A 15938-nucleotide genomic window follows, 5' to 3' on the forward strand; every position below is an offset into this window, starting at 1 on the left:
AGAATTAGGATTTTAGATTTCTGGGCATTCGGCATCTATGGCCATTTTATCCCGTCGTGTATGAGGGATAACGTCCCTCGGCGAGCACAATATCCTGGAAAAGGAAAGGAAGGAAGCGGTCTGAAAGGTACCATTCCGGCATTTGTCTAGTGTGAATGAGGAAAATCCAGGAAAACCTCACCCCAGGATTGATTGCCTGAAAAAAAAAAAGACTCGCAAATGGAAAATTTGTCATATATATATATATGTATGTATGACAAATTTTCAATATTTTATTACTATTGAAAATTTGTCATTTCGATATTTCAATAGTAAATATTGAAATGACAAATTTTAATAGCACAATTCAACAGTCTTCTTGAAATATCTGTTTGTGAAAAGGACATAAAAATAAAGCTAGAATAGTAAAAGATGGCAGCGCTGACCAGAACTGTAAGACAAAATCCCCTGCAGAAGAACAATAAAGAATCGCGTGACAAATATGGCAAAGCATATGCAAGTAGGAAAGGAAGGCCTTAAAAAGGAGTAGCATTTTTTTGTGGTTTTATTTGTTTATTTCGCCTCTGTTTTTTAAGATTGCAAGTCAATTGTATTTTTATTATGCCTCCACTTCCTGTTGTTGTGCCAAGAGCCCTCGTGGTCTCAATGTAGGTGGAGATGTGAGGCCTTGCTTCTACTACTACTGCTAATAGAGCGTGCATTTATGTCCATCCATATGAGAATGTGTGTGTGAATTATTTACAACTAACGACAGAAGTAGAACATCACTCCCCCTCCCCTCTCCTTCTAAACCTTATTTTTTAATAACACCCATTTTGTTTTAACTTCAAGCGACTCTTTCTTCTCTTTTTCTGTCGTGAAATAGAAACAATCTTCTCTCGAGTTAGAATTGCTAAAATGACATGGATATTTGTTCCACATGTCACACACACTATGTTTGGGTTCCTTCACCCATTAGACTGGAAGGTAGACAAGTGCGACGACCTCTGATATGAGACTTTTGATTGCTAAAGTCGATATTACTTCTTCGACTTTTTTTGTAACAACTCAAAATACCTTGGAGATTATTAAATTAGAAAAGACAATTTTTAATATGAACTATTGGGTTGGCAACTAAGATCCCGCCGTTTTTTAGATTGGAATTATCTTTATGGCATTAAATACTTTTGGCACGAAGTTGTACATCAATCGAAAGAGACTATATTGTTCTACCTAAATATGTGTTTCGTTGTTACTAAGATACTTTTTTTTTATTATTATTTACAGATCATTAACATAGAATGCCAAGTTGAGAAAAATGAGCATTTTCGACACCTCCTTCTTTTTGCCTTTAATCAAGGTTCTGAGGCCACAGAAGCTACTCGCAAAATTTGTGCTCTGTATGGAGTGTGTGCTATAGCTGAAAGAAACGCCCGTGATTGGTACGCAAACTTCGAAAAAGAAAATTTTGACCTCAAAGACGCCCCTCGTTCTGGCCGTCCAGTTGAGTTCAATGAAGAGCTTTTGAACTATCTTTTTTCCTGAAAATCCGCGTCAAACAACAAGGGAACTGGCAGAGACAATGGATTGCTCCCACACTACTGTAGAGAAACATCTTCACCCGATGGGCAAAGTTCAGAAGTGTGGAGCATGGGTGCCTGACACTAAAAACGGCGGGAACTTAGTTGCCAACCCAATATTTTAAGTATAACAATAAAACAAAGTTTCTTCAAAGTGTTACAATAGACTTAGTTGATTTTAGTTTAGCATCCCATAAAGCAGCAAGACTATATGAGACGTGGACCTGCAGCTCAATGTGGAATCCGAACCACATGAGCTCCCGTCGAGAATCGAACTCGGGTACCCGTGTCAATATCACGATATAGAAACATACGAACATTCAACATATCACATCTATCAGATGACGACACAACAAATCCACTTCATTTCATTGTCTTCTATTAAATTTGCCCAGAAATTTTGTTAGAATCCATTAGAATCTGCTAAATATATACAGCTATTTCAAAACTTTCAAGGAAGTAATTGGTTCTGTAGATCAATTAAGACACTTGGGTCTTTGTGATTGGATAAAGAGTTAAAACAAAGACTCAATAGATCGTCTTCAAATCATAGAAAAGAAATGTCGTCGATAGATCGTCTTCAAATCATAGAAAATAAGAATTGTCGTCAATATATCATCTTCAAATCATAAAAAAGGAGAAATGTCAGTAGATCGTCTTCAAATCATAGAAAAGAAGAAATGTCGTCAATAGATCGTTTCAAATCATAGAAATGAAATGTCGTCAATAGATCGTCAATAAATCATAGAAAAGAAATCAATAAATCGTCTTCAAATCATAGGAAATGAGAAATGTTGATAGATCATCTTTAAATCATAGAAAAGAAATCAATAGATCGTCGTCAATCATAGAAAAGAAGAAATGTCGTCAATAGACCATCTTTGAACCATAGAAAAGAATACATGTCAATATTTCGTCTTTAAATTATAGAAAAGAAATGTCGTGAATAACTCGTTTTCAGATCATAGAAAAACAGAAATATCGTCCACCTATCGTCAATAGACTGAGATTAATTGATTAACATGTTTTTTTTTCTAATTAAGAGTCCTAAATTAGGCCGTTAGTAGGAAACTGTTGAAATCATCATATGCATTCTTAATTTATTGGAAGACTGACTATTCAAAATGAAAATTCACTTTTGTGTATATTGTACACCAGTTATTGTTAACAGTAGTATAATAATTGCTTGTAAGTAGCAAAAACTTTGAAATTTATGCATAGTTTTGTTGTACGTTCATCTTACAATTACGGTTTTAAAAGAATAGGTGAAAGAAAGCATGCATTCATTGCACTTACCTTGACTCCTTTTTGACTGCTGAAGTCCGTACTAAGGCACTGAACGGCTACGTTGATCTAAAAAAAGAAAAGAAGAAAAAAAATAAGTCCATAAACAATAAGGTTCAAGTAGACTTTTAGAAGAAAAAGATATTAAAGACTTGACGGAACAGCCATTCATCTGCTCATAATGAATTCACGGTCATTAGTGTTATGACTCAATCAGCGTTAAAGGTAATACCTCATTGTGGTCTGGGCTATGAGTGCAAGAAAGAGAGAAAAGATCGTTGTAGTGAGGTAAAAAAGTATATAGATATATGTATATCATGGTTTTCACTGCCTCTGAGGTAAACCAAAGCTTAACTACCTTGGAAATTGCAGTGTTACTCTCCAACAATATAGTTTGTTACGAAGACCTGGCGGTGGATAATCGCTTCAAGATGTATAATACGTCTTCAAAAGAAAAAGAAGTCATCGCTCAATGTTTTACAAGCCACAAAAAGAAGAAATTAAAAAACACACATAAACGGCCATAATAACAACTCATTCCTATTCATACATATAAACCAACTGCTACAATTAAGATACGATTTTTTTTAACGTAAAGAATTCAAATATCAATGAAATGAAGATCAAAACATTATATTTTTATTTAATCAGAGGGTTGTTTACAGTAAGCATACTTGTTCATTAAGTTTTAGTACCTTCAGAATTGTTCACAACTTCAGATTTGAGAGATTTTCTAATAATATTGGACCAACTGGAAGACTTCGTTGCAAAACATTTGAAAATTATCGACTACATGTGGGTCCATCTAGTTGTAGTGCATCTTCAAATTTGAATTTTAACTAGCTCAGATTTTTTTCCAATTTTTGTCCATTTTTGTCCAACCAAGAAAAAAAAAATTGTACCATTCAAATAAAAGAGGGAGGGTCATTTAAAAATTTTGGCGACTTCGATCACCAGTAATTTGACACCTTTAAATTCGAATCCAAGCTAGCTTCTAATTTTCTCCATTTTTAGTAGATTTTTATACCACCAAGCCTCACTACAGGTGATACAAATGGCCAAATTTTGAAACGGCACTCCCTCGTTTACTTGAATAGTACAAAAAAATCTTCTTGGTTGGACAAAAATGGACAAAAATTTGACAAAATTCTGAGCTCGGTAAAATTCGAATTTGAAGATGTCGCACTACAGGTGATCGAAGTGACCCAAATTTTTACAATGACCATTCTTTGTTAATCTGAATATGTTGCCGAACACAGTTTCAGAATGTGATGGCCATTTTTGGATCTTAAAGCTTGCGCCATTAAGGATATATTTTAAAGATACTGTCATTTTTAAAGAGTTTAATGTACTAACATTTATCATTGTAATAAATATCTTACTTGAAAAAAAAAGCATTATATTCGCAGCTATAGAGATATAGACAACTTAATACATGGTTAGAGGTGAAAAATCAAGATTAACAAAGAAAAATATATTATTTCACTGTAGCCAGGCAACCATTACAATATACTACATTTTGTTAACATAAAAAAGTACATTTTTATTTCGTTTTGATAAATATATTTACCAAGTTCTGTCTAGAAAAAAAAAATTACAAAGGTTATACTTGATACCATTTATCTGGTACTACATAAGCGATTCCAATGACAATCACAGCATGAAATCATGCATATTAGTTGGTATGCCATGTTCACGTTGTCATATAAGAAAAATGCTGACTATTTATTTATTGTAAGCAAACTCAGCATATTCGCGAAAGCCAGTTTTAATATTTCTTGCTCGAATAAAATATCATTTATTATCAAAAAGTCATAGCAATAATATTCTCGTATATCTGTTTTTTTTTCTTTCTTTTTCGTTACAAAGGGAAAAGGGGAGCGAAAGTTCAGGTGGACACAGAACTTCCTACACAAGAAACGTGACGAAACTTTTCAGGATATTAGTTCTTCTTCTTCTTCTTCGAGTTATTTTGGTAACTAAACTCTAGAATCCCATGCGGAAGAACTCCAGTTTTTCTCAAAAAGTAGGAGGCCTATCGGTTGTAAAGCAGCAACCAAGAAGGAGTTTGATGGAAATATTTACACAGGACAGATGCTACAGAGAAAGGTATGTTATGTCTTATTATCATAGGCAACAACGCCCAGTAATCTATTATCATCCCACATGTTTATTTGTCAAAGTGAAAAAGCGGCACAACAGTTGAGTTCAGGTATTCAATGTATGTTTTCCTTGTCACAACAGTAATTATTTATTCTCATTCATTATAATTATTTAGAAAAAAAAATCAAATATACACCTACAGGTATTAACGCTTGTTTGCATAAAATATCAAAGAGTTATTTTCTAAGAGTACTACACTGCGATGTTGAACAATATTTATGATTTTTGTAGATTATAGTGACCTAAATTAGCTCCTGAGCTGCTGTCTATCTATCTATCTATCTATCTATCTATCTATGTCGATTTATAATAATTAGAGTCAAAGTTTAAGAATTTCCTAAGTATGGTTGTCAGAATATTGTCTTCTAAAATAAGATGGGTGATCAATTTTTTGAGCAAGGCCAGGGACGTACGCACGAATTTGTTTCGGGAGGGGTCTAGAGAGTTTCGGAGGAGTCTAAATACAATTTGAAGCTAAATTATATGAAAATTTCTAAAACTGTCCCTAAAAGTAGACTACATTTACAAAAAGTGGGGATTTCGGGGGGGTCTGGACCACCAGGACCCACCCTCTGCGTACGCCCCTGAACAAGGCTGTATATATAAAATTTATTACGAAAATTAGGAAAAAAAAACGGATTATATAAATAATTTATCCTCCCTTCCCCGACACAGTAAGTGGCGTCGTGTAGCGTAGTAGCTAACGCTCTCGCCTTTTGTGCGAGCGGTCCCGGGTTCGATTCTCAGTGGGGCCACTCGGTCGAAAAAGTGTACACGCTTTTTCAGGCCAGCCATCCTGAATGAGGTTTTCCTGGTTTTTTCTCTCATTCTCACCAGGCACATGCGGGGATGGTACCTAACACACAGGTTTCAGGCCGCTTCGCTTCGCTTCCTTTCCTCTCCTCTCCTCTCCTCTCCTTTCCTTTCCTTTCCTTTCCTTTCCTTTCCTTTCCTTTCCTTTCCTTTCCTTTCCTTTTCTCGGGTAGTGTGATCCCCGAGGGACGTCATCCCTCATACGAGACGGGCTAAAATGGCCATAGATGCCGAAAGCCCAAATAAATTATTCCTAATTCTAATTAAAACAGTAAGTTTCAATCCGTAAGCTACTCAGCCGTTTGGAAGAATCAAACCTATTTTTTATTTTATTTTATTTATTTATTTTGGTGCGAGCTAACGAGCTAAAGATTAGCTTAAGTAAGTTGAGTCTTACATGGGTATCGTGTGTCAGAATTTAATTGGCTTTCAAAAGTTAAGACATATGTGAAAACATTCGGAAAGAACAGAACATACTTCTTTATTGTCAGAAATTTGAAACTTCATTTCTTATATGAAATTAAAATAGAATACGCAAGCAATTTTTTTTTTCAGAATAATTAGCAATGTTCTACTAATAAATTTTGTTAGTCCTGCTTTGAAACAGGTACACCAGTGTAAAAATGTTTTGATAGTTTCCTCGAGAAACATGAAGGAGAGATTTGCATGATAGCTAATTTATTTTCATACATCCAGTAATAATACCGCTATTAATAACAATAGGGATATTGCCTTACGTATAAAGAAAGACACGTTATAGCGTTCCTATGTTTTTTTTAACAAAAAAAAGCTTGAACGGACAAGTGCACTGTGCAATTAGCGTCCTCTGATGCCGTCACAACAACATTCTGAGATTATCACAGAGTAAGCCCAAGTGGTTCTCGCTCTATTGACATCATAATAACTCGTTTTGTGTCGGAAGACACGAGATGATGATGCCCACTTAGAAAGGCATGCTAATAGTAGCAAATAAGAAAACTGCTGCCTTTACACTTCCAGTCAGCCAGTCTCTTCCTTTGAGGACTGGTTCCTGCAGCGTAGAGGACCAACTGGTTAGACTCAACCATCACAAAAATTGATTGCATGGTTAGATCTCTGAACGTGTAAATCAGTTGCCGTAATTCTTCACTACGCTGCTCTTGTCCAATCTTGAAAGAAAGAAAAGAAAAATGCCATCGGCATAATAGAAAACAAAAGACAATCGCATATATAGAAGTTGGGCATAATATAAAAACTAATCAGGTGACATTAAGGAAAATATAATTAAAACCAAAAAAAAGGTGGTTTTAAAAGTGAATGATACATTGTGACTGCAATGATTCAAGTTTTTCATTCACTGTTCGTGTAGCTCAAAATACTTCCGGCATTTCCATTGGCATAGGATATTATTATTATTATTATTATTATTATTATTATTATTATTATTATTATTATTGACACTCATGCCTTAATGCGATTCACAAAGTTTTGGCCTAAATGTGAGACTATACTTCTTTTGGGGTTGATAAATTTTCGGATGAATCTGTAAGTAGTTAGGGAAACTCTTGCGCTGTGCGTGCCACGTGTAAAAATTAACTAAATCTATGGCGTATGAAACGCGGAGGTTCAATGCCGCGTTTACAGAAGCTCTCCATTGACTTCTATCCTTAGCCAACTGGATCCAGTTTCTACTTTGTATTCCTATCTCTGCGAGATCCATCTTAATATTGTTCTCCTATCTCCATCTAGGTCTTCCTAATGGTCGTTTTCCGATTGGACTTCTAGTTAAAACTTTGAAAGCGTTCCTACTTTCTTCTATTCTGGCTACATGGACTGCGCACCTGAGCCTCCTAGATTTGATGACCCTAACAATGTTTGGTAAACCGTATAAATTATGTAGTTCCTCGTTATAAAATTTCCATCATTCTCCATTCCCGTTCCTCTTGGGTCCCAATATTAATCTCAGGATTTTGTTCTCAAATACTTTCAGTCTGCGTTCTTCCCTCAGAGTAAGAGACAATGTTTCGGAACCACGTGTAAAAATAAGGCAAGATTCTGTTTGAATGATATCCATGTTCCTCCAGTTGTAGAAATAACTTGTATTGGTACCGTGTTCACCATTGTTCATTCCATAGCTGTTACCTATGGAGGTTATCTGTGATATTGCATACTTATTAAAGGAATGGTAAGCATAAAGGTATTTGTAACACAATATGCGTCAATGGAATGTGAAAAAGATCGAAAAAAAAAACTAGTTAAATGTAGTGAGAAATTAAAAAAAAACATAAAAAGTGTGTAATTTATGCAAGAATAGCTTTTAATTAAGGTCGTATTCAAGTTTGGGGAAGGGGGTATTGGAGTCAAATATATTAAAGGAGGTGGGGATGTGTGTCAGATGAGTTTATGTATCTCATAAACCTTGATTTAAGTATGAAAGCTAAATTGTAATATAAAAAGTATTTATTTATTTTCTGATGTATTGAATAAATTTCCAGATACAGCATAATTTTGCCATTTTACACAGGGAAATGTTAACAAACAAAAAAGTAAATAAAATAAAGTAAACAGCAAAATAGGTACTTCTGTAAAATTGCCAACCTGGTGCGGGTAAGATGAAATAGGTGGGTATTTCGGGTTTGGCAGGAAGGGATAGGTAAAGATAGTTCTCGAGGTAGGGTTTTTGATTTTAGGTTCCCATTAACTATTTTATGAAGAAGCTTCAGATCAGAGTTATTTCTGCGTACTCCTAGGGTCTAGATATTAAGATATCGGCTTCTCCTTCCTCCTTGGGTAATCGAACTGCGAGAACACGAAAGAATACTATAGCAATAAAAAATTGTTTTCACAGTAAGATTTCTTTGATACTGATTTCCTGTCTTTCCCGTTGGTCTAGTCTACTGGCTTACGCATGCCTTTGATGTACGAGATTCTGGGCTCGATTCCTGCTGGGAGAGCATTGGAGTCACTACAGATCCCACTTTAAACTGAAGGTAGGGCCCGCGATGGCTCAATGGTAGAGCGTCTCTGGTGCGTGGGGTCCCTGGTTCGATCCTAACTCACGCCAAGTGGACTTTGTAGTGAACAAACACCGTGTGTGTGTGTGTGTGTGGTTTCTCGGGGTTCTCTTGTTTTCTCACACTTTATTCATTCCAACATTGCATTCATTTCCCATTATCACCGTCTCCTTTAGCCTAGCCGGGATAATCATGGGACGTAAATCTAAAAGATTTTCAAACTGAAGGTTTCTTCCTCTACAACCTCGCTCGAAACAAAGAATGTAAATAAAATGAATTAATCAAATTATTTAATGGAACAGCACGAGCCCTTAAGTTCTGAATAAATTCTACGATATTCCATCTGCTTTAACACCAAATATACACATTATATTTTATCCATTGAAGTTAGCAAATCAGTAGCAACCACCCTGTTGGAGGTCTCCAGGTATGATTGCTTATTTTTTTAACCTCTTGAAGTGAGGATCAATAAAGCGAGACAAGATAATATAAAAGCAAATTGATCCATTATTCCCTGTAGCAGCAACATTTGAAGAAAGAAAATTCATTTCTTCATTTCCTTTTGATATTTTGGCAGATGATGGACCTGAAGGTCGGATGGGTTAGCAATGGACATTAATCTTTCCGTCAGGTAAAAGAAAAAAAAATAAACAGTCGCGTGACGGAAACTTCACGTCCATGCTACGAGTTCTACATCTGCTACTTGGCCCAAAGGCACAAAAATATGTCCATCACGCTTTGGGAATTCAGCTTCCCTCTTACGTAAGATATATATATGTGTGAAGATGTGGAGGGGGTAATCAGATCTGTGCCTTGCAGGTCACAACTTTGTCAAATTCATTGTGTCAATACTAAGTACTAATTATTTTTTAACGGTTCGGGTTAGCTAATAAAAAAAATAAAAAAAACATCTTTCTTAGAACCTCCATTTTGTCACTGTACGGAGTTAGAAAGAAGAAGTATATAATTTCGTCTTACAAAATAGAACATATACTGTTGCCTAATCAGAATGACGAAGAATGAGTTCTAAATTACTTTAGTATAATTTACTAATCTTCACCACAGTGTCCATGAAGAATTACTGTATGTTTTGTGTATACATATGTAGTAATTAATAGGTATATCAGAGCTAAACTTGTTCCTAGCTGATACATACATGTATTATTAGTGTATGAATGGACACTTCATATAGAGAAATTTCTCAAGTTAAAAATCACATCATAACTTATTAAGGTCAAGGATTTTTTTTATTTTTCTTAGCTTATTCTATATTAGAAAAACGCCCGTTCTTCGCATGGGGAGAATACATTTCATTTTGGACATAAAGAGCAATGGAAGCTGAGTTTGGATTTAAACCGTATCGAAAGTGCTACTCTTCGTCTTAGCGACACCGAAAACTATGTAATCGACACTAATATCGGTCATTTTTTTTTTTTGATCAGTTTTACATACCTTCCCCTCTCCCAAGTTGCGCTGCTGAATTGAGATTTAATACCATAGGAAGTGTCACTGTTCATCTCAGCGGCCCTGAAAGTTATAGATTCGACACTAATATCGGTCATTTTTGATCATTTTTAAATGTCTTCCCTTCTTCCCCCTCCCCTAAGTTACATTGTCAAAGTGAAAATAAAAACAATCTCAGGCCCAAACCTCATCTATGTTGAAAATTTGATCAAGATCAGTCGGATGGTTCAAGAGTTACTAAGTCACACAGTAACTTTCATTTATTATTATTATTATTATTATTATTATTATTATTATTATTATTATTATTATTATTATTATTATTCGACGAGACGAATATTCGGGCCTAAGAGGAACGGGAATGGCGGAAACTTCATAACGAGGAACTACATAATTTATATGATTTACCCAACATTGTTAGGGTCGTCAAGTCTAGGAGGCTTAGGTGGGCGGGTCATGTAGCTAGAATAGAACAAAGTAGAAACGCTTTCAAAGTCTTGACTGGAAGACCAATCTGAAAACGACCATTAGGAAGACCTAGGCGAAGATGGGAGGACAATGTTAAGATGGATCTCGCAGAGATTGGAATACAAAGTAGAAACTGGATGCAGTTAGCTAAGGATAGAAGTCAGTGGAGAGCTTTTGTGAACGCGGCATTGAACCTCCGGGTTCCATAGGCCATAGAGTTATTATTATTATTATTATTATTATTATTATTATTATTATTATTATTATTATTATTATTATTATTATTATTATTATTATTATTATTATTATTATTATTATTGGAACCGGGCAAATCCAGAGATTGAAAAAGAATGTGTGAGCTCAGAATTTTGACCAACTTCACCAGCGCGAGTCCGTATCTAGGTTCAGAACATGCATAGCAGGTTTTCTCAATACCAAATACGAGTTATTGTACTTGAAACTGTGACAACAAAAATAAGACACGTACTCTTCAGCAGTATAATGTCTCACTCCTGTATGCAACACAAGTTAGATCTGCTCAACTTGTTGGACAAAATTAATTCCATCTCCTAATTTATTGAATATTTTTAAGTGAAATTTATGGAAGTTATTTTTATTTATTTATTTATTTTTTTAATGAACTTCTCAGTAGGAGTTCTTATGTCTTGTCAATCGTCTGAAAGCTTAATTCTTTGAGTAACAGAGAAACTTTGTGCTGAGTCAGAACAATTATGGAGCTGCTACGTAGTGTGCTTCTGGCAAGTTGTTCTCCGCTGTGTAACAGCCCTGGAAATGTGATCATCTGGGAGTTAACAATGGAAACAAGTGTCGGAAATGTAGCTGTCAAAAGACTGACCACGGGGCTGGAAACATTTCAATCTAACCCTTCCTCTCCTTACAAAAAACAGAATTAGCTCTTTTCCTCCTTAAGTTTATACATGTCAAGTTCTTAGTGTCTTTTTTTTTTTTTTTTTCAACTTAGAGAATCTTGATATATTTTGGTTCTTTCCATAACAGTTTTTAAGGGAAAAAAAAAGAGATTAAAATGTTCTTCATGTTCGTTCAAATACTGTAATAATACCCGGCTGCATCTCCTGGTTGTATCTTTAGAATTGAACAATGATTTTCAGTCACGAATACTGGTCACATTTATCAAACATCAGCCCCAAAAGACAAGGAATCTGGTCCATTTAAATAGTAACATGTTGTTCACTAACTTCCACGCATTCAATTATCTTGAAAAAAAAAATAATTCTGTAGTACTGATTGATTTTCAACATGGATACTTTGATGGAAGGAATTCTGATGTTCGGGCCATTCAGGCTTGTCCTTCATTATTACGTTATTTTCTTCTCGATATAACTGAATACAAACAAACTCATTTCAAATCAACTGTAAATTGAGCTTCAAGCATCAGATCATTGACCAGAAAGTGACAATAAATAATATCGATAAACATGTATACCTTCCTGACTTGGCGTAATAGTGAACTCGGAGATATCCGAACTGTGGCTCTGTGGTAGAACGCTCACTTCTTGTCCAAGAGATTCCTGGGTCAATCCCAGGTCAGTGAGTCTGTGGTGCACAACATCGTATCCATAAGTTCTCCCATGGAATCGAATCAAGAACCCCTCGCAGCAGATGTGACCCACCATGTCAAATTGTGTTACAATTTCGACATTGTTGCGATACAGAAACTATAATACAGGGGGTATTTATAAACAACAGAATATTTTACTGAGAAGTCTTTTCGAGGACTAAATAATTACAATATTACGATCAAACAGTGAAAGTTAAAAGATTGTATTGGTAGCACGTCAGTCCGTTACTTCACACGACAACTCTTCAACGGATTCGATTTTTTCTTCAACATACGTTTTTTCGTCCATTAAAAAAAATGATATGGTCAATCATCCTGGGGTTTCGAAATTTGGATTCTGTGTAACAAAATGCATCCGTTATGGGGGTTTCGAAATTTGGATTCTGTGTAACAAAATACATCCGTCCTGGGGTTTCGAAATTTGGATTCTGTGTAACAAAATACATCAGTCTTGGGGTTTTGAAATTTGGATTCTGTGTAACAAAATACATCAGTCTTGGGGTTTCGAAATTTGGATTCTGTGTAACAAAATACATTTGTCCTGGGGTTTCGAAATTTAGATTGTGTGTGTAACAAAATACATCCGTCCTGGGGTTTCGAAATTTGGATTCTGTGTAACAAAATACATCCGTCCTGGGGTTTCGAAATTTGGATTCTGTGTGTAACAAAATACATCAGTCTTGGGGTTTGGAAATTTGGATTCTGTGTGTAACAAAATACATCCGTCCTGGGGTTTCGAAATTTGGATTCTGTGTAACAAAATACATCAGTCTTGGGGTTTCGAAATTTGGATTCTGTGTAACAAAATACATCAGTCTTGGGATTTCGAAATTTGGATTCTGTGTAACAAAATACATCAGTCTTGGGGTTTTGAAATTTGGATTCTGTGTAATAAAATACATCAGTCTTGGGGTTACGAAATTTGGATTCTGTGTAACGAAATACATTTGTCCTGGGGTTTCGAAATTTGGATTCTGTGTGTAACAAAATACATCCGTCCTGGGGTTTCGAAATTTGGATTCTGTGTAACAAAATACATCCGTCCTGGGGTTTAGAAATTTGGATTCTGTATGTAACAAAATACATCCGTCTTGGGGTTTCGAAATTTGGATTCTGTGTGTAACAAAATACATCAGTCTTGGGGTTTCGAAATTTGGATTCTGTGTAACAAAATACATCAGTCTTGGGGTTTCGAAATTTGGATTCTGTGTGTAACAAAATACGTCAGTCTTGGGGTTTTGAAATTTGGATTCTGTGTGTAACAAAATACATCCGTCCTGGGTTTTCGAAATTTCGATTCTGTGTGTAACAAAATACATCCGTCTTGGGGTTTCGAAATTTGGATTCTGTGTAACAATATACATCAGTCTTGGGGTTTCGAAATTTGGATTCTGTGTAACAAAATACATCAGTCTTGGGGTTTCGAAATTTGGATTATGTGTAACAAAATACATCGAATGTATATCTTGGGGACTGCTGCAGAGAACTTTTATTTTTTGGCGTGTGACTGTGCATTATTATTTTCACATTGTTGGAAAATGCGGCAGGAGGAGCAGGACTGATACGCACCTTCATCACAACTGGAAATGTTTTTAAACAGGAAAATATATTTAATGAATATAAACCTGAAAATGAACAATTATAAAGTTCCAAAATCACAAAGCAGCTGGGAAGAAACTGTTAATAGAATCCTGCTCGTGTACTAAACACAACGCTCTTGAAGTTCAACCATCATCAACTATATGTATTCGCCTGACTAACAATCTGTACGAGGAGCACGACGTGAACATATCTAACATTCAACAGATTAGAACATGAAGGAGAGAGAGAGAGAGAGAGAGAGAAAAGAAAATCCTGGAGATAAGGAAGCAAGACAGAGTTTAACGTAAGGTAAATTAACTTGTCATGAACGTGACATCAGCACATTTCTCCTTTCTCCGTTTTTCTTTTAACTAAACTTTGTTTTATTTTGTTTCTTTTTATCTCTCTCTATAATGTATTCGTTTACATGCCTGATTTTTCATCGTTAACTCTTCCCCCTTCCCTTCTACTGGAGTCTCCATTTCGTGCTACGGTTCCAGATAATATCTTCAATATGCTACAGTGTACACACGCTTTGTCCTCCATTATGTATGGTACCTAACAACAAATTTAGGAGCACAACTCTTCCGTTTTTTGTCACGTAGGGGTCAACAAATAGAACTTCCATGAGAGACAAGGTGGTTCAGTGGTAGAGCGTTGATTTCTAGAGTACAGACGTCCGAGTTGTAACTCCAGGAAGCATCTGTCTAATAGCCCCTCCCGGTTAGGAGATTAGCGTCCCCACCTTTCATACGGATGACCATCTTTGATGTAAATAGCATCACAGAGGGGCCGCGATGGCCCAGCGGTAAAGCGTTCACCTCTGGTGTGTGGGGTCCCTGGTTCGATATCCCAGCTCGCGCCAAGCGGGCTTTGTGGTGGACAAATACCATGCACGTGGCTTTTTTCGGGGTTCTCACACTTTCTTCATTCCACCATTTCATTCATTTCTCATTATCATCGTCACCTTTAGCCTACATGGCATAATCGTGGGGCGTAAAACTCAAAGATTTCATTTGCATTTTTGCGGACGCCGATCCTGAAGAGGAATCGAAGTGGCCCGCCTACCCCCTCAAGTTTGCCTGGGAATCTCAGGACATAGATATCTGCTTGAATGCTTGTTTGGATCTGACAACGAATACATATATGTGAACCTCCAGTTATACATAAATTGGCGCCACTGAGAATCATGTCATTCGAATCTAATGTTTATGATATTATTATTTTAATATTATTAATTACAATAAGGAATTTTTCTATCAAAATCTGTTATGGCTCGCATATAATGTACAATGAAAACGAAAGTGGAAGGAAGTTTTCTAGGGCATATGCTTAAAGATGCCCTATCGGCATTTTCATAGTGGGACTGAGGATAAATCTTGAAAAATTCTCAATCAGGGTTACTGTCAACAGGATTCAAAAGAGTAACCTTCAAATAGCAAAGCAAGACTGCTAGCCTTCCCCTGCTTGATATCAATAATAATAATAATAATAATAATAATAATAATAATAATAATAATAATAATAATAATAATAATAATAATAATAATAATAATAATAATAATAAATGAGACAGTCGCTGTATTACTTCAAAGGAAACACTTATCAGAAATCAGACCTATTTATTTCTATAATTATAATATTCGTTACTATCTTCGGAGATGGCAAAACTGTTAGGATGTAGATTTTTAAATGGCCCATAACTTTTTTATTTATTTATTTTTTTACCGTTAAGAAAGTGTGATCGAGAGGTGTTGATGATCCAATCTGATAATTTCTATCTGTGACCGCTGTCCCTTTGGGCTATACAACCACTTCGACCTAGAGGCTGCTTCGATCTAGTCGGCATCGAATGGCTTAATACAAGAACTGAATCTTTTAAAAAACAACGATCGAGTGAGCTATAAAAAGAGATTGACTTATGAATTTCCGGGTGTTAATTAATTCTATTTAGTGAAAGGTATGTCTAAGAATACTAATGAAGGAAATTGGTCAAGAAAAGATGGATAAAGA

General features: G+C 35.6%; 1 protein-coding gene across 6 annotated transcripts in view; it reads right to left on the reverse strand.

Moving 5' to 3' along the window:
• Positions 1-15938, reverse strand: part of grh (grainy head) — a 603835-nt gene that overhangs the window by 73016 nt on the left and 514881 nt on the right. For all 6 annotated transcript variants that reach the window (XM_081754667.1, XM_081754669.1, XM_081754656.1 and 3 more), the window contains exon 8: positions 2856-2912. In XM_081754667.1, coding sequence (XP_081610793.1) covers positions 2856-2912 — 57 coding nt within the window. The remainder of the gene's footprint in view (positions 1-2855; positions 2913-15938) is intronic.

This window comes from Thermobia domestica, chromosome 1, assembly GCF_964235325.1.
Source record: "Thermobia domestica chromosome 1, izTheDome1.hap1.1, whole genome shotgun sequence".
Classification (NCBI taxonomy): domain Eukaryota; kingdom Metazoa; phylum Arthropoda; class Insecta; order Zygentoma; family Lepismatidae; genus Thermobia; species Thermobia domestica.